We start from the raw sequence: 22686 nt of genomic DNA, 5'->3' as shown, positions 1-22686 counted from the left end.
GATTATATATTTTCAAGCATTCATTGTTGTTCCAGTTTTTCTGATGGAAGTGACAGCCATAGATTTTGTAGGATTCAAAAAAATCCTGGCAACAAACTTCACGAGGTGGTTATTCCCAACATTTCTGTAGCTAGAACAGAAGTCAAGAGTGCATTTAATGTATAGTTATTTAAAATGATAGGCTAACTTATGAGCCTGGAAAAGAAAGAAAACCATTTACAATAGCATGTTGCAGTAATTAAGGGTATTATTCATAAGCCAGTTCCTCCAAAAAGCCTCTAAACTGTTACCACCCACTCCTTCTCCCTCAGCTTCACCAGTTGCTTTTTCACTTGATTATGGTGACATGAAGACTACCCTTCAGAAGGCCAAACTTTAGGACAGCCATCCTGTCTTCCCTAGGCTTTCACAGGCATTGCTAACACCCACCTTTGATTGTCTTTTGGCAGTTGAGTAAGTTAGAATCAAAGTGAATGTTTAAGTCTCGACTGATTTCATTTATTAGTGAATATGTATTAAGGCAATGCACATTCCTGTTGGCACAGGTACTGCAGCACGTACTTCAGTCCCAGTGCCAATTGCAGATTTCAGAGAGCTCAGTTTGCAGCCTGGATGTGTTGTTATGACACCGTTTTTCCATGTGGTGTTAAATGTAAAAGTAGCGATGCCGAGTAATCTGCCGTGCTGCAGCCTGGGACCTCCTGCAGCCACCTCATCCCAGGGCTGCTTGAAGGGAGCCAGGCCGTGCTCATCCTCAGACCTGCGGAGCCTCACAAGAGCTGTCACACAGAGTTTTTGTGACAATGTAGGTGTCATTTTAAGTCCTGCGGAAAGTGATTTGAGGGATCCCAAATCTGCCAAAGCAGAGCTGGCGCTGGCTCAGCGCAGTGAGAGGCTCAGCTCTGCCAGAGAGAGGCTTCTTCCCCTCGACAAGCCCGTCTGCGGCTCGCTTCGTGTGCCAGCTCATTTCCCTGGGAGGAACTCACCCCCGACATCCCGACATGCGACACCGGGCGGCACAGGGGACAGGCAGCCAGCGCTCACCCTGTCCCCGCTAAGGCAGCGCCTGGGGACGGCCGGCGGGGACAGGCAGGACAGCGGGGACACAGTGCCACCTGCCCTTGGGGACAGGCAGGACAGCGGGGACACAGTGCCACCTGCCCCTGGGGACAGGCAGGACAGCGGGGACACAGTGCCACCTGCCCTTGGGGACAGGCAGGACAGCGGGGACACAGTGCCACCTGCCCTTGGGGACAGGCAGGACAGCGGGGACACAGTGCCACCTGCCCTTGGGGACAGGCAGGACAGCGGGGACACAGTGCCACCTGCCCCTGGGGACAGGCAGGACAGCCAGCAGCACCCGTGCGCTCCACAAACAGCCGGGCAGCCTCTGCCTGCCACCCCCAGCCCCCAAAACAACCCCCACTGCCCAGCGTGGTTGTTTAAACAAGTTTAAAGGAATTTAAGACTGAAGAGGTGTGACTGGGAAGTTTAAAAATACTGAGTTATTTAGTGATCACTATTAATTCTTGGATAAATGAGGGGACACTGTCTGGTATGAAGTTAGTTGCCCCTCCATTCCCTCAAAGCACAGAAATAGGTGTTGTCCTCGCCGCTTAGAGACAGACCTTGAACCTCAGACCCTTTGAGACAGCCCAGGTCAGGGTCATCCTACCCATGAGCTGCAGTGACAGCCATGGTCCCCACCCAGCAGAACCAGGTGCCAGGGCACAGCCACCCCAACAGGGACATGCCAGGGGCCTCACTGTGATTCACAGCAATTTGAGGAGTACCATAAAATGTTCCCTGCAGCTTCAGCTGTGCCAGAGATTAGTCTGGAGAGGGATTTTTATATAGTTTTAAGAAAGGACTAGGAAAAGACCAAGAAACATAAAACTTCAGATATTGATAATCTGGAGAATGTATCAATCTCATCACTGACTGTAGGATAAATATGCAGGAAATGAAACTGGGTGCTTCTGTTTCATCAGTTTCTTGTTCATATCCCAAAGAGACACATACAGGTAGATCCATCCTGTCCTACAGCCAGTCAGTTAGAGGGACATCGCTGTGGGAAGATGTATGGGAGTCAGGGCCAGTGATCTCTGTGTTCTGCATGCCCCTGGGGTGTGGGATGCTCTGTGCTGTCTCTCCAAGGTCTGTGCCTTTGGTTTCTTAGTGCCATCGTTTTTTGTCACTTACTCCTCTCCTGTATTTGTTCAGGACCTATTTTTCCAACACCCCTTTGGTCACAGACATTTTTTGCTGATTCCCCACTAGGTTGAAAATAAGTTGCAATTTATCACAGTTGCTGGGATATCAGGGGAGTGAGAGACCATTGTGTAAAGTGGGGGGAGAGGGCTCTCCGGCACTCTGAAAGCTTTAAAAATCCTGCTTTCAGTTTGGAAGGGAATTTCAACTAAAACCACTGAAAAGCTCTTCAGAAAACACTGACTGTATGTTGTTTTGTGATTGTTCCCACATCCCTCATGATTCTCAACCACAGCTCTGTGCTAGAGGCCAGATACATATCATGGGTATTTTTGCTCTTGCTAGCAGTGGGATAGCAGGAATGCAAGCTTCCCTTTGATGTGCAGAATCAAAGTATTGACAAACAGTAAGAGAGGAATGTGAGTTCTGAGGTTGTATCTTCCCTCAAAACATGAAAACTGCCTATCTCCAAGGCTTTTCCCAATACTCTTTTATTAGTCTCACAAATTGTTGGTATTGTTTTCTCTTTATCTCCTTCGTACAGGAAATAAGCCTGAGCTCTCTCACACTTTAATATACTTGTCATGCTATATGTGCAGAAACATTTGAGACTCCTCATACTGAGCCCTTCATTTGTCAGCCCCATCTTCTCAAGCCTGCTGAATAACTTTGAAAATAATTTATTTCATATTGCAGCAGTCCTGTATACTGGAGTGGTCTTTAACCATTCCTGCATTCTTCTGGTACCACAATGTAATACTGATTTTGTTTCTGTCATCTTCAGATGTTTGGTTTGCTTGCAGAGCAGCTGTAACTGCACTACATTTTGCAGCAAGGATGATCAGCTGGTGTGGGTGTGCACAGCAAATCAGCCCTTGGAATTTCTGAACAAATGTCTCACACATGATCACTTTCAATTTGCAGGGAACTTAATTAAGATCATCCCTCTGGCCTTTTATTTCTATGTTCCTGTTCTTCTATTGTAGTTCTTTTAAAATAACAATTATTCTGGGTGTACTATTTGCATAACAAATGGGATGGTTTTGCAAAGTTTTCGCTTCCTGGAGAGAGAACTTTTCCTTTGTAATCTGCTTTTCCAAACGTGACAAGTCATTCCCTGGGCAAGTTTCTGTTTCAGTTTTCACTTGCTTTTCTGATGCTGTGTTTCCATAAAACAGGGATGCTTAGGCTTCAGTTTCTTTTTTCTTATACAACCCTAGTTTGGAAATTATGTCAGAAGCAGGAGACAATGAAATCTGGATGTGCTATTGCAGGTCAGCAGAACTAAATCACTTTCAGTCCCTGGTTCAGGTACTCTGAGCTTGATCCAGCTCTACTCTGCACTCTTGACTGCAATGTAGACACATACAGACTCCTTTGGAAAACTAACTACACAGAATAATCAATCCTCCTATTTGATACAGAGTGTTCCAGTTAAGAACAAAAAGTTATGATTTATGCTAACCACCAGAGTTAATGGCAGTCTGACTTGAGCCTTGCAGACCTCTCCTAAAGAAAATGTGACTCATTGCTCAGGGCCTTTTTTTTAAACAATCATTTTTATACTGAGGTTGGGCAATTCCAGTGTGATGAAAGAAAAAATTATAGTTTTATTTCACTGTCAGAAATTTATGAAGTTTGGTGGCTCCCTTTTGAGATCAGTGTAGTTCAGATTGGTTATAGTCCTGCTCCACTGAAACCCTGGGAGGTGGACTACCTTCATCTCTGCTGGTCAGATGCTTCACTTGGAGAGACAAAGCCAGAAGCCAAGGGAAGAAAAAGTTGAGGTCAAGCATCTGCCAACACAGTTTTAAGCTACAGTCATGCCTTCCTGGATGGGACATAGAATAGGGAGCAGTCAATCTACCAGGGCTTGTGAGCATGGAGCTCTCCTTCCTTCCTGCCTTGGCTGTGCTTCTACACAACTGCCTCCTATAAAAGATGGCACAGCCAGCACCACTGCTGTGCTGCTTTTCTGAAAGGCAGGTAGTTTATTCTGAAAGGCACATTTTTATACCTATGTGGAACCTGGTGTGTCAGAGCTGTGCACAGATAGCACAGACACAGGCCATTTATACAATGCCAGGTGTTAGTCCATGGGTGCACAATTTGGCCTGCAGCTATTAAACCATCTGACTGCAGCAGTCTGAAGGTTTTCCTTCCAAAAGCAGCACAGTGTGGGGATTTTGGCAACGTAGTAGTGGATTAGACACTTAGAAAATGCATCGAGATTAGAGGATTCAAAGTAGGGTGGAAGGTTTTTCTGAGTGCTTAGCATGGATGGTGTTTAAGAGCTGCACAACATAAACTGGGCCTGGGCAGAACGTGCTCTGTGTCATTGAGACCTTTACTAGGTCAAGTCTATGAAACAGAGTCCAAAGCTATGTCCTGCCTTTCCTTTCAGGCTCCTACTTGATGTCATACACAGATTTTAGCTGTTTCCAAAGGCCATGTACTGCCTTCCCAGGTACCTCACTTCCAGTTATGTGGCATTTTGGAGGAGCTCCACGTGGCTCCCAGCATTGGCAGGGGTAGACTGCCAGCCTCTGGCACCCTGTGGCCAGTCCTACCTTGCCCCTTCCAGGCCCTGTGGTCAGGTGGCAGCCATGGGACCCCACCCCACACACCCACACACTGGCAGGCAGGTGACACCAAGCCCAGGTAGGTCTCTTCCTGTTTTGGCTGAGTCCTGATACTGGCTGCAGATTTTCTCTAGGGAACTGATGACAGAGCCAAAGAAAGTGTAACCTGGAAGAATCAAACCTTTCCAGCAAAGTCTCCCCTTCTGTTGTAAGAAAGACTTTGTGAGATTTGCACAAATGAGTGAGAGAGAAAGACCTCACAGCAAAGCTGCCAGCACTATACTGGCCCTTTGAATCTGGGGACCTGATTCCTCTGCACTTTGTGATGGAAGAAAGGTAAGGTGTTTTTTCATGAGAATGATCTCCTTTATTCTGATCTGCTAACCTGAGTGAAAGCGAACCTGAACAGGACATCTACAGACTTCACAATAAGAAAGACAGAAGTCATGTATTATGCAGATTTTTTTTAATAAAAAAATTGCTTTCATTGCATCAGTTTCTGCATTAGAAAAGCTTTATGCACTCCAAAGGTTGCCTTCCAGAAATGATGGTTCTGTTGTGCTGCTAACCCTTCAGCTCCTATTTCTTTGAAGGCTTCTAACATTAGAAGAGGCTTACAAACATTGCTGAGAACAACAGAAATAATAACTTTTACCTAGAACTGTGAGCTTTCTGTACGGAAAACTTGCACACATATACAAAACTCCATATACACACAGAAGTGCTTTTATGAAAGAAATTGTATTTGCAGCAGAGTAGAATCTACACAGCAACACCTATACCTCCATCACTTGTAAGGCAGGTAACTTTTTTTTCAAGTATTCTTCCTGGTACACTTTCTAGACTCATAATACCAGAGTTTTCACTTCAAAGAACAGGAACATCCTGCATTTTTAATGTAAGCAAACCCTTCCATTGATTAAATAATGCAGGACCACGCATTTAAACCATACCTTTTCTTCAAATAATAACTTTTTTCCTTTCATAATGAATCCTCTGGCTGGAGTCTTATATTGCACCTTTTAGTAAACAAGTCATAATACTTCTTCCAGGCCTTAACAAACAAATAAGGCTAAACCTTTTTTTAAAGGAAAGATATTGCTAAAAAATTTGTAATTATTCCTTTGGCATATAATAACTTACTTGAGCTCAACCAGAACTGCCAGTGAAAATGCCATTTTAAAGCTCTGTTATTTATATTAGAAAAATACTCATTCAGAAATAATTTTCAAATTACTCTGCTCTAGGTCTCTTCCAACCTACCAGTATAGGCTTTACTTAGCTCAGCACTATCATTGTAAGAATTTCTACCCTCTTGAGTGCAAGTTTTGCTTTGCTCAGTGTCAGGATTATAAGAGCGTCCCCCATCCTGAGAGCTGGAAATAGCTGCCTTTAGTTTTTCCTCAATTTTATCAGCTGCAGCACACATTTTTAACTCTCTCAGGCTGCTTATTAGGGTTCCATATGCTCCCTTCATCCCATGACTTTGGTACCAGTCTCGAAACAGCCTAATCTTCTGTTCAGATGTATCACCATGACAATCCTGAATGCTTTGGTCTATGGCAGGTTCCGTTACATTGTTGTGACGAACAAATTTCTTGACTTCTGCGAGTGTCATCTCTGCCACAATGCCAGGAATGTGGTTGCTCAGGTCAGCATCTAGAGGTGTGAAAGGAAATGAATGCACTTGGCACTTGTATCTTACTGGCTTTTATCACCTGCACTCAGATTTGATACTTCTCTTATCCAAACCAGATTTAAGTTTCAGGTATCTGTGACTCGGTATGGTTTATGTGTGATTTTTTACAATACATGGCAGGTCTGTTTTTACATGTTCCTGCCAAATGCTATGTATTTCAAGGATTTAGGCTTGCATCCATATTTTTTTCTACCATGAAAAACAGAGTATCAGTTCCCTCTGTAACCTATCATTGAAGTGTGGTCAACTCTCACAATTTTCTCAAAACAGCATTGGCAGAGGTCCTGAAACAGGACAGGTCTTCTGTTGTGATGTTGTGATGCACTTCTGTGCACAGTCTTGGAACTTTCCTGTTGTGTATCACTCCTGTGGATCTGCCCCTGAACATAATGTAGGTTTGTGAATCCTCAATCCCAATGTGGGACTGCTCCCTCCCTTATTATATTTATCCATGGTTATAGAGACAGTTTTATGTTTCCTAGTGTCAGTACTACTTGCAGAACTGAAATTCACTTGTAGACAATGAATGATTGCTCCCTATACACCAGAAATTCCTCCTGAGCCAAGACTTCTATGATGCCACAAAGTGCCTTGATGGCACCATATAAACTGGCACTTCTTTAGTAAGTGTTCACTTTTGTGCTGGAATGACAGGTCTGGACAGTGGCAAAGCCTACACAAAAATACTCTTTTTTTTTTTTTTTTAGTTTAGGACTTATATATCTGTGTATCTGTATTTTCTTTCTACTGAATTTTGAGAAATTACTTGTCTCTTACCTGTGTCTATGAGAGGTACACTCTCCTGAAAACAAAACAAAACAAAAAAGTAAGAGAGAAGTAAGTAGAAACAAGCTTACAAGGATATATAAGACAATAAATACATTTCATGATACTTTAGTCTTATTTTAGTTTTCTCCATGATTCCTGTTTCATGAGTGAGAGAGTCAGACCAGACAGACAGACCTCTTTTGACCTGGGTACGTTTGGGGAGTCACCTCACAATTGATGCTGCTTAAAATTATGCAAAGGGACAGGAATATCCTGGATTGGTGGAGGCCTGATGATTTATGAAGTTTTGATCATGCTTATGTGACTTAAGAAGCATTCCAACAATTCAGAAGAAGTAATACAGGGTTTCTCTTACTTCTCCCAAGAGATTCCCTGTGGTGATATTTACTTCATTCATGTCATAGAAGAGAGGCACACAAATGTTTGGGGAGACCCAGTGCAATTTAAATGGATAAAAGTTCTTTGTATAAAGCTGAGTTTTTTATGATCAAAGCAACAATACTTACATAAGGCTCTGGTTTGTAAACTCCGTTATTGAGGTGCTCATTGTTTGTAAGACCCTTCTGTTTCCTCTTGCCTGAAAAAAAAAGCATTTTTAAAATCTAGGGCAGGATATCCCTCCTTTGGACTCCAAGAATATAAAATTGTATTTGAATAAGCATCTGAATATCTCATTCAGAGTGTAAGAGGAATAAGTAAGGGAATCACTTACACCACCATATTGCTCCAACTATTGCTAGCAGTGCTACTGAAGCTACCAAAGCAATGACCCACCACAGGGTTTCTGGTTCTGTTGGAACAATGGAAAATTCACATGAAACTTAACTCAATAAATGAAATACAGCAGCACACCAAATTTTAAACAAGACTGTGTCAGATTTTAAAAGCTCTCCTGTTGTTTCCTAACGACAAAAGCCAAATATGTTAAAGAAATACCAATCGCGAGCTGCCCCTAAAAAGGAGTAACAGCTCCTACACCTGCACAGTGATCAAGGGAAAATCATACTCTGCAGGTCAGCACAGGACCCAGTAGGACTGGACTGAAAAAACTGACTGAGCTGTCAGGAATCACTATGGCCAGCATGTAGAACAGGACAATTGCCTCTCAAAGTACAGCATGTGATGGACTTTGCTACGTTTTAAAATGGTACCTTTTGTTCCGCATACAGTGTCTGAAGATGAAGTACATTGTTTCTCAATTACACCACTTTCACATCTGCAGAAAATATGAACACAAATTATTAGGGGATTTATTCTCTCTTAAGCTGTTAAGAAAACAAATCAAAATCTTCTAAGAAGTTTTATCAGCAAAATATTTCATATTTTCCTGGTAAATGTGCTGGTCTCATATTCCAAACCCCTGATCTTGGGATTTGGAATTTAATAGGTATGAAAATGGCATGGAAATTTGTGGCAGTGGGAAAACGTATGAAATTAACAGTAGATCACACAAAGATAACAGATACTTTATTACAGTAAATAATACAATATCTTTATTATCAGATACTTTGTTACACTTTTTGGAAAGCATATACAGACTCAGTGGATATATAAGTTTTTCTGCATGCCTTTGGAAAGTTTTCATGGCTTTAAATTGAGTTCATTGAACTCAGTCAGCTCAGGTGCAAAGGAAAATTAGTATGCATTCCCTGAGGTCATAGATTACCTTAGCTTCTGTCTTGAAACCAGCTGGGAAAAAATGTGATTACATATTAACAATTTCATGTGTAGTGATGAAGGCATAAACTTACATGGTACATTGCATGCAACTGTCACATCCTACAGGACTGCAAAAATAGTTCTTTGCACAGGCACACTGCGTGTCCTCTTCTGGGGTACAGTTCTTTACAACCTCCAAACCTAAAAACAGATTTCTTAAAGTGTATTAGTTTGAAAATGTAGGCTTCTGCCCACAAAGTCTTGTCCTCAGACTTGCTGCTAGCTCCACCTCTGCTGGTGAGATTTAACTTTGTAATACACACAGAGAGCTCTTCTAAGGAGCAGGGCTGACGGAGCGCTGGGAATACAGAGCTGTCAGAGAGACCCCTGCTGGAGGAGAGCTCAGAAAACTCATCACACAATACAGCTCTCACCAGAAGAGGACTCATTCAGCACAGCCAATTCCCAACTTCTCTTTCCCATTCAGAAGTGTAAAGCCAGAAGGAAACTGAGATCACACAGCCAATCTCCCCACTTGATAATGGAGATGGGTTCTTGCACTCCCTGACAGACAGCAAGTTTTATCTTTCTTGAAGACCTCCCATAATGAGGAATTCCACTCTCTTTTTTGGCTAACATGTCCATGTTAAGTACTCTTCTTAAGAATCAAAACAAATTATTAATTTTCTCCTATCCTCAGTTTATACAATGATGCTATCTCCATCTATGAAAAAAGTACTTCTGAATTAAAAATTACTCTACCTACTATGAAAGCTATTTTCATAGACATATAAAAATAGAACAAATTTTTGAGTTACTACATTCAGTGCCCTGCTGTAATTTGAAACTACTTTATGTTTCACAATTTGATGAAGCTCTACTATGAAACCAGTGCTGAAGTAACTCACAGAAATAGCAAACATGAATGATCATAAAAATGGTTCACATGGAACTTCAGTGGTAATTCTCCTCTTGCCTATTGCCAGTCTACTGACTTCTCTTTAACTTCATTATTGTCCGTGGAATATTGTGACTAGCCATTCTATTATCCTCTTCCTCCCTTCAGTTTAAATAATTGTGACACTGTACAAAATACTGAATTGTTTCACTCTTACCAATTTCATCACCCATGCAAAAATCCTTATTATAGTAGCAAATGAGAGAAAGGTTTTCTATCCATATTGAGGTCCTAAAGGAAGAGGAGAGGACTAGAGATTGAAAACCCAACAGGTGATCTGTGTACAACCATATTGGAATTGAGAACTGTCTCTCCATTCACTTGATTTTGGGTATGAGGAATGAAGAACTATCATTCCCTAAATCCAAGTAGAGCAGATCTACAGGATGCCTGATGGAACTGATAGGAGATAAGTCTGATTGATTTAAAAAAAAACCCAACAAAATCTGTGATGGGTATTTATGCAACGGGTACTGAATTTCTGCTGTCACCCAGCAGGTTCATGTCATAAATAGACACTGAAATGACTAGATAGGGATAGATCTTCTAATGTCCTTTCCCACAGCTGTGGATGCTGACAGACTGCAGGGAGCAGACCACAGAAAGCAGACAGGTTTGTTTGTGTTATCTCAAAACAGCATATCTTTCCTCCACTGCTGAATGCAGAATACTGGGGTAGGTGGGCCACTGGTGTGCCCCAGCAGAGCTTGCCTTAGATTCTTACACATGAATCCCACACAGCCTCTTGAGCGTTTCAAAAGATATCAATTTTAAATAATATTATCAATTACATGAAAGAATACAAAAGAAACCATCATCATTAATTCTTGCACCCCTCTTTTAAACAGAGGGTGAAGAAGAGGGAGAACTTGCCTCCCTTGACTCTAACCAGTTTGTACAGTGTCTGCTTTGCAAGGGCTTTAGCTAAGCAAAGGCAGTGTAAGGAGAAACAATAGAACAACTATTTTTCTTCCTACTTTGTGCTTGATGAAAAGGAACTGGAGGATAAACCTATTACTTTCTCACAAATTCATTCATATTCTACCACTAAAAGTTTTGAATCTACATGCTAACCATGATTAAGGTATTGTGGAGACTTTTCAGTGAGATCCTATACGAAAGAGGAGTCATTGCTACCATTACATTTCTATAGACATACCAAATTTGCTGTCACACAATTTGCATCTCCAACATTTATCCAAGTCATTGGGGTGATTCATGAATTCCTTTCCTTTCTCACATGGAACACAGTGTTTGATAGTATCTGTTGGGCAGGAGACATTTTTAACAAAACCTGTAGAGACAGAAAACCAACAATTTAGAGACAAGCTACCAGCTCCAAGACTAACATCGGAATTTCATTTTTAATCCCTAATACTTTTTGATTCTAAATATGGAATGTATATTCTTTGTGCACGTGTAGATGCATTTTAGGAATGTAGTATGCATAACATTTGATTATCCTCACTCTTCCTCCAATTTAATATTGAAGGACAACATGCCAAACAAACAAAACATGAAAAATTGGAAAACCTGTGAATGTATGGAATCTAGTAGGCAAAAGCATGTGTTTTCACTTTTTCAACCCCTTTCAAATACATGTATGTTAATGCCTGCCTCTTTTGTAATGAGCATGTTATGAGAGAACCACTCTCGTAGTGAGAAGTTTTTGGTGCACTGAGCTCAAGAAATATCTTGGAAGTGGCTTATGTCCTGTAAAAAAAAAGATACAGCTGGAATGAAGCACTGCATCCAGGAAACCACCTCATGCCACTTCAGTATCCCAGCACAAAGCAATTGTGCACACTGTGGGGTCCGCTGTTAATGACTTCTCAATACAGTCTTACAATCATACTCACCACTGTTACATTTCTTGCAACACTGAGTATCTAAAGGGTATTCATCCTTGTTGCACTTAACTTCCCTCCTGGAAATGATCTTCCTATTGTACGTTATTAGAGCTTCAGTATCATTTTTGCATTGTGTTTCAATAATTAAGACAGACACCTAGGAGAGAACAGAAAATTAGACAAAGATACTGCTTAGGACTGTAGGTGTGTTTTAGTACTAGCAGAGTCACATTAATAGTGTTATTCTATAACTAAACATATTGATATTCATTCACCTACTAAACCTGTTCATTACTTTAGATTTATTGGACAATGAAGGCCCATATGAAAGCCATGAACCGTACTGCTAAAGATGCTCTCCTTTCAAATTAATTTACAACAGATCCATTTATTTCAATTTTTTGCACTGTCAAGTTAAATTGCATAGTGCTTGGGGTTGTTTGTTTTTATTTCTGTCATTAAGCAGCAGAGCTCTACTAGTAGTCCCTGCCCTGTCTCTTTTCATGATAATAATAAAGCACAGTGGCCCAGAGCTCAAACCATGTTCTTTTAATTAATTTGGAAGAAGGAGAAAGAAAGATAAGGATAAATATGGTATAGTTTGCCTTCGTCTCAGCAGTATTTTCTGGACAATTCTATATTTACTCTGCACGTTCTAAATATGAGATGTCTATATAATGGAGCTATGGATGCTGACCATAATTTCAGTTAGATGCAGAAAACTCTTTATGTTAAACTACTGAAAAATCATTTTGGATATCAAACTGGCTCTGAAGTGAAGGAAGTGTTATCTCTTGCTAACTAACTGATGTAACCAATAAGACCATTGTGTTCTACAGGTAGCCACTTATTTTGATCCTCTATTCTATTCATAAGTGAGAAGGTGAAAAGAATTTAATTTTATTTTATTAGCATCTCTCTGTTTAACATGTGTATAATATTAGTTACTGGACTGAAATTCAGAAGGCCTTTCTTTGCAGCTGGAGGTGAAGCTCCAGCAGCTGAAAGAGCATAATTAGCACCGGAGGAACTCTGGGTATGGCTGCTCAGCCCATCACTTCCCCTGTTTGGTGCTCTCTCTTCCTTTGCTGCCACAGCTTTCAAGGTGCTTTCCTCTGAATCCCAGTGTAATGATGTTAAAAAATTAAAGTCTCCACAGAAGCTTTCAAATGGATGTGTCAAATTAGTGTGATTTGTTTTCCTTTTGCCTAGGAGAACTGTCTCACTAAACACTGGATTAGAAAGTCCAATTAAAAAATAATTACTAAAATATAGTCAGGGATGTACAACCAGTCTGGTTTGGTTTTTCCTAAAGAAGTATGAAGGAAATGTCCAGAGAGTGATGCAGAAAATAGGATATAATCAAAGAAGGAAACGTATTTCTAAATTACTAATACCAGTAAAACTTTGCTGATTTTACCGAATGCAAATGTGTGCAGAGGCATGTGTCCTCTCAGATGAACAAAGCTCTGCCTCTTGTTAATGCTTTTATACAAACAAGCTATGCTGGTATGAGGGGCTACAGAAACAGAACATTTTTAGAGGGATGCCCTCTGCTCCTGCTCACGGAGATGAACTTCCTGGTACACTTACAAGAAGTGGGGGTCACTTCTCAGAATTTGGCACTTAAGCAGCACCAAATACCTACATTGGTTCTGCTTGCAGGGATGTCTTACAACATCTTCCTGTAGGAGGAATAATAATAAAACTGTGAAGACTTTTTTTCAAAGCAACACCCTAATTTTTTCAAACTTTTTTTTTCCTCCTGGATTTGTACCCTCTTAAAAGCAATCCATTTGTTATTTATGTGTGTGTCTTATAGGAAAAAAAGAAAAACAAATCAGAAAAGAGTCAGTAGTTATTTAGCTTCCTGTACACACCTCAGTTGCTTTTTCTGTTGTCACTGAGCAATAAACACTAATATTGGAAAGGAAGCAGTTTAGGGGCTTTTATACAGGCAGGGATGATAGGTGCTTTTTCATGACGTGTACACTCAAACAATGGTTTTATGTTTTCAGCCTAAAATGACTCACAGAGACTCTTTTAACTTTCTCAACTTAAAAAGAAAATAGTTTTTGTATCTAAACTGAAGACTTAGATTGCACTAAGCAGTTAATGGGAACAAGATCAATCAGCTGGGGACATTTGCCCCTAGCAGAGCCCATATAAATTATCATATGAGCCCAAATTTTCTGGTTTCTCTGCATTTGCACTGCCCAGACAATGAAAAGAGTTTTCTACCTGCTCCCTCTCTTCATTCCAACAGAGTCCTCCAAAATGCTTTCACCAACAGGTATTTTCTAGGGACACTTTGATGAAACCTGTTTTCATCTGCATTTCCAGGACACAGTGACAAGAACTTCAATTTCTTTGAACACTTGTGTCATTTTGGGATTCTCAGGCCTCCAGTTCCTCCTCTATCAAGGTATTCTTCATAACATATCAATCTATTTCAACTGAAAAGCTTCTGCAAGACACATCTTCTAGAAATGTAATCTCAGCTTTGGAAGTGTGTAATTTGCATGCGGGAGTTCTTAAAACTTTACAATGTTAACCCTGAGGAAAAAAAAAAAAATATCTCTCTTTTCTGTTGTTTTATTTATAATACATTTTACTTTAGCAAGCCACTTCTCCCATTTCTAATCTATAAACGTTGATGAATGAGAAAACTGATGGCCACAGAATGTGCCCTTTTTTTTCAGTCCAGATTTGTTACATGGACCAAGGTGCATCATCAGGGGCTTTCTAAGTGTTAAAAAAGGAGGAGAGGGGATTTTTCTTGCTTTTTTTGCCTTGTGGAAGTTGGGTTGCTAGAACTAGCTCCATTTCAGTATGCTTTTCTCTGTAATTAATCTCCCTTGTATTAACTCTGTCAGGATGGCCTTTTCAAAGAGTAATTTCACTCAAAGAGTAATTTTAAAAGGATTCTCTACTCCAATTCTTTCACTATGACAAGAAATTTATGCTTTCAAAACCTCCAGTATCATTTTTCCTCCAACTTTTTTTTTTTTTTCTCCCACCAAGGCTGAATCTCATAGTTAGCACTAAAATAAGCTCTAAAAACAGTATTTCATATTTTAATATCTTTTATAGAAAGAAAAAAAGAATCCTACTCCATTTTTTAAAGCCCAGTAATGAGAGTTGGTATTTCCCCACAACTAGAAGCATCCTGAGCTTCTCAAATTCCAAGGGAAATGTGTGTGTTTAGTGTCTGTGACAGCAAATAGCCTCAGACTGTCCAGCACCTTAAAACACTCACTGTCCAAATTCAATCCACCACCCTTTCATATCTCAGCTGACTCACATTGCAACAACATATTGGGGCTGGGAATTGTATGATTGGTTATTTTGTTGGGTTTTACTTTTTAGAAGCACTGTGGTAATGAGCACCTGGTAAATACTACACTATTTGGAGAGCTGGGAGTGATATTAACAACTCTCACCTCACTTTGTTGAGGATAAGCATGAATTAGAGCTTGGCAGATAGAAACAGAGCAACTCTCCCCTTTCTGAGTCTGTAACACAAAATGGTTTTCTTATGACTTTCTCTTCGTTCAGTGAGTTACTGCAAATATAAAGGTGGTTACTGTGGAAACATGCACAGACACGTTTCCGGAACTGGGGCCCTTGCACTTTTCACTTGAGTCTTGGGTCATCCCATCATTTTATGGCTGTTTATGCATGTACATGTAAATGTGTGAATTAGATTTCCATTATATGAGGAAGAAAGGTCAATGCAGTAATGTAGGAGCCCAGTTTTCAAAGGTATGTCTTCTGAACTTCCAGAAAACTGCCTGCTCTGTAGTCGTATCATAATTAAAAAATATTTACATGGCAGTTCACTCTCCGGCCTGTTCCTTTAGAGTGTTGTCTTGAGGTGATTTTACGATGATACTTTATTCCCGAATTGGTTACTGTATGCCCCAAAATGGTTAAAGATGAACCAGGAGATGAGGCTGGAGCCTGGGAATCCTGGGCTCAGTTCAAACTCTCTCTCTGTCATGCTTTGGGTTGCGACTCCGATTGTTAACTCGCTGCCTTTCTTCAATTTGTATTCTTGCATGCTTAGGCAAGAAACTTAATCTTTCCCCACATTTTCCCCTGGACTCCAGCAGAGATCCTTCAGTTGTTTAATTTTGTTTTGGCTTTTTTTCCACTTGAACTGTTTCAGCTTGCAAAGCAGGGAGCCTACAGGGGCGGTGGGAAAGACCCAGGTCACTAAAAGAAGGGACACTAAAACCCACCAGTGTTGCCTGCTGTGAGGAGCACACCAATACCAGAAACTCAGCAGGTACTTTTTGCCTGAGCTGCTGTGTGGATTTTTTTCCTCCCTTCCCTGAGAAAAAGGGAGCAGCCACAATCCTTGTCTCCTGGTCATGCAGCCAGCTGGAGGGTGTGGGGTATAAAGTTTAATTTTTTTTTTTTCTTTCCCATGTCTTGGGGGTATCTTGCTTTGTTAATAAACAGTTGTTTTTTTCACCTTGACCCCCTATGTTTAGTTTTCTCACTGGCAAAAAGGGATTATTGAAGCCCTTCTCTTTAGAGGAAACATTCATTCCAGAGTGTCTCCTAAACTTTGTCTCTAAACTGAGACAAGTGTGCCTCTCAGTGGTACACAGTTTTGTAGCTTTTTCTACACAAAGAACTCAGATGTTTTCTAACTTCATAGACAATTTGTATTTTTGCATGACTATGCCTAAATTTTCTTTTACTTGAGTGCAGCATGGAGTTCCTCACAAAACTGAGGTGTCATTCAACAAACTGTTCTCATGTTCTGGTTTAACCAAATAATATGCCAAACTCTGACCAGGTTTACTATTTTAAAAGTAGTGAAATAACATGCTAATTAAAACAAATAACTTTTTAAAAATAGGAATTATGTAGGAATGATACAGTCTTTCTAAGGTATACTGAAATTTGGAAACAATTGGAAAATAAGAACAGAAATTATATATTCTCTGGAGCAGTGTTATAAATTAAGGTATTTTTAATCCTTATATTCTGAATAGTTCCAACATACTGAGCTGCACTGACATTTCTGTCACTAGTTAGCTGCTCCTATACAGGAACAGGTAATACACACGTCAGCAGATGAAAATCCTTCTTTGTATTTAATCACGCTTTGATGATTTGTACAGGGGCATGGATAGAGCTCTCTGAAATACTTCAAATAATTTACTACCTGTTATGCAGTTAATCAGATCGCAATTTTAGTGGTTTATACATTAAGGCTTAATTTCAACCTGACAAACCACAAAACAAATTGCGTTTGCTAGCAATAAAACCACATTGTGAAGAGACTGGAAGGTCAGCTCCGGTGAGTTGTCTCTGAAATGGGAGATTCGGGGCGGCTGCATCCACACTTCCAGGCAGGTGGTGGCTCTGTCCCACAGCAGGGCTCAGTGCCACCCGCCTCATGCCCCCTGCCCAGCCCCGGCCTCGGGGAGCAGGGCTGTGCCAGAGCGCAGCCTGAGCCGGAGCATCCACACGTGCCTAGACCTGCTGCCCTGGAGCCTCCTGGCACTGCAGCTCTTCGGCGTAATGCACCTGTACCAGTGGAGACCCTGTGCTAGCCACTGACACATTTCCTTACTTCTCCTGTTGACGGCAGGCACTCGAAATGGACCTTTGTGAAGGTAACTAGTGATGAGAGTGAGACACGAAGCTCAGAAGCTGCAGGGACTCACTCTGTGCGCAGGCAAGAAGGAAAGGCCCTGCCCTATTGCTTCCAGTAAATGCTGCGCACTGACGCAAGGCTTGGACTATTCCTCCAGCTACTCCTGGGTCACTGTCACAGCGGTTCAAACTCCTCCCCCACAGGTATTTGCTTTTTATGTTGCTTCCCCAGCCCTCTGTGTTAGGGACCCGCTGCGGTGTAGATAGAGCAGGTTTCCCAGCGAGCCGGTTCTAGCCCGGGCAGGTCCCGCACCGTGCTGCCACGGCGGGGACTCCCCTGTCCCGCCCGCGGCTGCGCCCGGGGCCGGTGCCAGCTGTGCCGGGTCCCACACCTACAGCTCACCTTCCGACAGCCCCCCGCACCCATCTCCCTTTCCTTCTGTCCGCTTTTGCACGACACGCACTTCTCTCAGCAGCCTTCAGAAGTGCCTGAACTTCAAGGCGAGTTTTTTCCACTCCAAACATCGCCTAACGAATTGACTGAAATGTCGCTAGCGACTTTGTCACCGCCGGTGGCGAGCAGCAACCGGGCAGCGCTCCTGGTCCCCGCCCGGCCCCGCTACCCCGGCGGTGCCGGTCCCGCCGCCCGCCCGCTGCCCCGCTCGGGCGGACACTTACGAGGAGCAGGGGAAGGAGCCCCCGGGCCACGCCGCCGCTGTCCCGCACCGGGGCCGTGCCGCCAGTGCCCCGCACCGTGCCCATGCCGCTGCCCGGCACCTTCCGGCGGGCCGTGTCCCATGTCCCGTCCCCGCGGCCGGCCCGGCCGGCTCCTCCCATGTTGGCAAACACGGCCGGCCCGCCCCCGGCCCGCCCCGGCACGGCTCGGCGCGGCTGAGGCCCGGCGGGCGGGCGCGGTCCCGGGAGCGCCGCCGCTGCCCCGCGGGAGCCCGGGCGCGGTGCTGCGGCCCCGGACAGCGGCTCCGGCCGCCGGGAGAGCCGCGGGCACCGGCGGGACAGCCCCGTGCTCTGCGCCCCGCGGTGACAGCGAGCGAGCGCACGGAGCTTCCGCTCGGGCGTCCCGGGCGTGGCGGGGTCACCCACTCGGCAGCTCCTGAATGCCAGGCATGGCCCCGAGGTGACAAGCCAACAGCCTTAGTGCTGGGAATGAGGCGTTCCATTCCTGTGCTTCAGGTGCTGGGCGGAGCAATTGCCTCCCCACCGAGGGCAGAAAGTCCGCTTTTGTTGTACTGCCGAGGATAGGCTTGGGGCAGGCAGTCCCGTAGGGGTAGAATGGAACGGGCACTCAGAGCAGGCTCAGCTCACTACAGCAGGCAGTACTGCCCTTTGCTGTCTTGTTGAAAGGGTTGCTCAAACCCGTGACTTCTATTTTCTACCTGTTTCCAGTCACTTCTTGTGTTTTTCCTACAAGCTTTCAGTGGTTTGAAGTGCTCGTAGTCTGGCCTCCTTTGTAGAGTTAGAAATGACGTGATGGCGTTAGTTACCGATATCTGTTTCGATCTTTCAGGTTTTGACATGATTCCACTGCCCTGGGAGGACCATGGTTGCAATCGAGCTGACATTTTCATTTTAAACACCATTTTTCAGTGGTTTATGACTCAGATTTTCAAAAACCCTTCAGCTTTTCTGCTGGTATGGTTCTTAGCTGCAATACATAACATCAACAAAAAGTAGCTACTGTTTTAAATATTTCAGCCTTTTTAACCACTTCCGGATAAACTAAAATGTACTGCTGACACATTTTTAGAGATGCTGCCTTTGGAATACCCTTGAACAATCAACTTTTTGCCTTCCCAGTGGCAGTATGGAATATAAAGAACGAGGGGCATCTCTCCTGGGTGCATTGCCTGGGTTACACGTCTCTAGCTCCTACTGGACAAACCCAAATCAGCCCGTCTGTGAGGCTGCTAATTTTAGCGGAAATTTGCGTGCGGGTAGGGGTGGGGTAGGGCCTGCAAGCGATCCGGATCTGGATCGTTGCTGCAGCAGAAAGCTTGTTAGAATTGTTTCCAAATCCATCACTCGAGGGGGATTGTGTTTTGTCCTAAAAGCAGAACCTTATGTGACTGGGCCCTCAGCAGGCATTGCTCAGGGTCCAGTGATACCTCGGGGTGCCTCTTGCACTGTTTATCTGATATTGCTTGAGTCTATTAGGTGCATGTGGTTTGAACTCCTCCCTGCCCCCCCGGGTGTGGATGACTACGTGTGCATGTAGCTGCTTTGCAGTGAAGTGTTTTTGTCTTAGAGAGCTTTGAGAGACGTTTGAGAAGCCACCAGATTCATGTCAAAACACCAGTGTTTGCACGTGACTTGAAGCCATATCTTATGTAGTTAATAACTGTAGTTGTGTGGGGTTTTATATGTATAATGAAGAAAGAGAAATGTGTTTGGAGGACTTTTTGTTGTTTGACCATTCTGAGTTGGTATCAGTGAGGACTATAAGGCCAGTGTTTTCATCTTTGCTCCGTTCTTTGTGTTGCAGCAGCTTCTTTTTGGTTGGTAGAAGTGGCAGCTTTGACTCTTTTCTTTTCTCACCCTTCATCTAAAGCTAAATTCAGCTGTGAGCAGGGGCCTGCTAAGCAGTGCAGGCTCTGCGGTGTGTCTCTGCCAGCAGATGGCCTTGTGCCTCGCCTAATGTGGAAACAGGGATCAGACTGGAGCAGGATGGAACTCGAGGAACAGTTAACACACACTTTTGAGCTCCTTTGCATTTTCACCTTTAAAAATGTAAGGTTCTGGAATTAAAGGGATTTTTATGTATTTATTTATTTATATTATTATTTTTTTATTGTGATGATTTGATTTGTATGTGTGTGTTTAGTTTCATTTTTCCCCTTGTCATTGTTCTCCTGTATCTACACGTGTACATTGGTCATAGGAAATTCTGTTCTGTGCAAAACCACACAAAGAATAATTTTGGACATACATGGTCACAGTGTTCTTGCATTCAGTGTTTCTGAGTTGGAATCATTATTCACACCTTAAATGGCATGAAACATTTTCTTCCCTGTCTAGAAAGCTGCTTGCACCTAAAGAAGCTGATGCTGTTGGTGTATTATGACGTTACGGATTGCTAATTTTCTGAGATGGTTAACTTAGCTAGCCTCTCCAGGTGAAGAAAAATTTGTCAAGGTGCAATAAAATGTAATTCAGGGCCCACAGCCCAGTGCAATGTATTGGTCTCACCTCAGAATATTGAATCCATATTTATATTCCAGAAGGAAAATAATGGGGAAGGAAGCATAAGATCTGACTTGCTTTCTACTACATTTTTCTCTTGTAAATTATTAGAGATTTTAATTTTTTTAGAAAATGTTTGTTTTAGATTTATTTTGGCATATTGGTAGTCTTCAGCAGTTCTTTTATACTAAGATTGGGCAATTAGATTAAATGTGCAGTATAACTTAACCAAAGTAGTTCCATCAAACTTAAATTCTCCTTTGACCTAAAGTATACATTAGAAGACCATTGTTGGTTGGCTTTTTGGTTTGTTTATTTCAGTTTCTGTCTTTTGTTTCCTTTTGCTTTTCTGTTTTGCCTCTCTCCTCCCTCATGTATGTCCAAGAACAACCAATCTACTTTTGACTTTTTGTTCGAGTACTAGAGTGAGCGATCCATTACTCATACAGCTCGATTGCATCTCCTTTGTGATTCAAACCTCTTCAGTGACGTGACTCTTGTCACAAGCATCAGCTAACACCATTGGGAAATGATCAGAGTGGCATCAGTCTTGAAATAATCAGCTATACCTACTGGACCTACTCAGTACAGTTTTATGATGGTTGTATTGTTTTCCGGATCTTCTGTGAATCATTAGAACTGTGACCTTGCTCTGTGCTTTGCATTATGGTCTGGTGGACCAGAGAAGATCTGTAGCCACTGTAACTATTGTCTGTTTTTGCAGTGTGGTATGGGCAGATTCTCACAGGTGAAGGTTGTCCTTCCCCCTGTTTTCGTAAACCACTGTGTACTACTTACAGTCACCTGGGTTTGTGGAGTAGTGCAAGGTTCTTTGTCAGATGATGTGGTAGCGAAGTGCTTTGTTGGCCCTAACACCATGTTCTGCATGTGGAGAAGCTGAAATGAGGGGGAAAGTAGGGTGTGAGCAGAGAGCTTTATGAAGACCCTGTGGGGTTTTTTCATAAGGGCGCTGCCTGGTGATGCATCAAATCACAGATCAGAGTGTTCTGGCATGCAAGTGTATTTCTTTTAGAAGTAACAGTGATCTGATATACCCACCTGTGGTGCCAGAGATGCTACTGTTTATCTGAGAAACATCCCACACTAGCAAGAAAACAGAATGGAAACAAAAAAACAGGCTAGAACAGAAGAGAGTGGAAACTGAAACTCATAGCAAGTCACTTGTCCCCTCTAGCAGTTCTCCTCTGGAGAAGGCGATAAAGGAGAACTGGGCATAGACCCTGTCACTCTGAAATAAAATTGAAAGAGACTTGTGTCCTTTTTCTCATAATTCAACTTCCTGACACAACCCTGGATCGATGCTTTTGTTCAACAGACCCAGTTTGATGACGTCAATGCATTCTTCACAGCAGGGAAAACAAAACAAAACAAAAACCCCAACATTTTTCAAACAAACTGAGCATTTCCTTAGACTGGAAAAGCATATTGGCTGGATGCCTGGTGGCTCCTACGGCCAATCACTATAACCTTACCATAAATGTAGATGTGTTTCTGTCTTGGGTTGATTATTGACTTTATTTTAGACATGGGACCATCCTGTCCCAGTCCTCTGTGTGTGCACTGTACAAGGGAGTGCTGAGATTTTCAACGCTGCATTATTTACCAAATATTTTGCACATTACATTGGCTGCCATAAAATTTGACTTTGTGACTTGATAGACTGTAAATGCATCTGTTTTAATTGTTTTGCAGAACTCTGTATCCATCCAGATCTTGCAGCAGGCAGCTTTGCTTCAGAGGCTGGCTGGTGATCTTTTCTCTTTTTTTCAAGCAAATTTGTCTTTGTTGTTTTTTGCAGATGCTATTACTCAGATTGTGCTTTATTACTTTCAAAGCTTGGTGTACAGCAAGTGCTAACTGTGTAACAGAACAACTGTAAAAGCTTTTGAGATAATGGGCTAGGGATGCTAGCTGTTCTTCAGAGATAAGTGAGAAAGTGTTCAAACCTTTTCCCTTCAGGTACTGCCTGGACAGAGCACTGCTGATTTAATTTGTGGGTTTCTTGCATTTGTGAGATAAATCCAAGGTGAGTCCTTGTGCTGAGGATGCAAGACAAAGGATCTGTGAGAAATGTCTGGAATTAAAAGGTAAATGTGAATAAAA

The 22686-nt window shown here is 42.5% G+C and overlaps 1 protein-coding gene across 1 annotated transcript; it reads right to left on the bottom strand.

The window, feature by feature from the left end:
* Positions 1–5254: 5254 nt before the first annotated feature.
* Positions 5255–18216, bottom strand: FAS (Fas cell surface death receptor). Its single transcript, XM_058841137.1, has 9 exons — positions 18043–18216; positions 11758–11905; positions 11058–11192; positions 9033–9141; positions 8433–8497; positions 7994–8071; positions 7788–7858; positions 7270–7294; positions 5255–6452 (listed from the first exon to the last, which is right to left on the bottom strand). Exons 1-9 carry the CDS (start codon positions 18199–18201, stop codon positions 6037–6039), a joined length of 1206 nt encoding a protein of 401 aa, XP_058697120.1. The 5' UTR covers positions 18202–18216; the 3' UTR covers positions 5255–6036.
* Between the last annotated feature and the right edge of the window lie 4470 nt (positions 18217–22686).

This window comes from Poecile atricapillus, chromosome 6 (genome assembly GCF_030490865.1).
Source record: "Poecile atricapillus isolate bPoeAtr1 chromosome 6, bPoeAtr1.hap1, whole genome shotgun sequence".
NCBI lineage: Eukaryota > Metazoa > Chordata > Aves > Passeriformes > Paridae > Poecile > Poecile atricapillus.
Note: the sequence above shows the minus strand (reverse complement) of the source record. Positions and strands in the feature narration are given on the sequence as shown.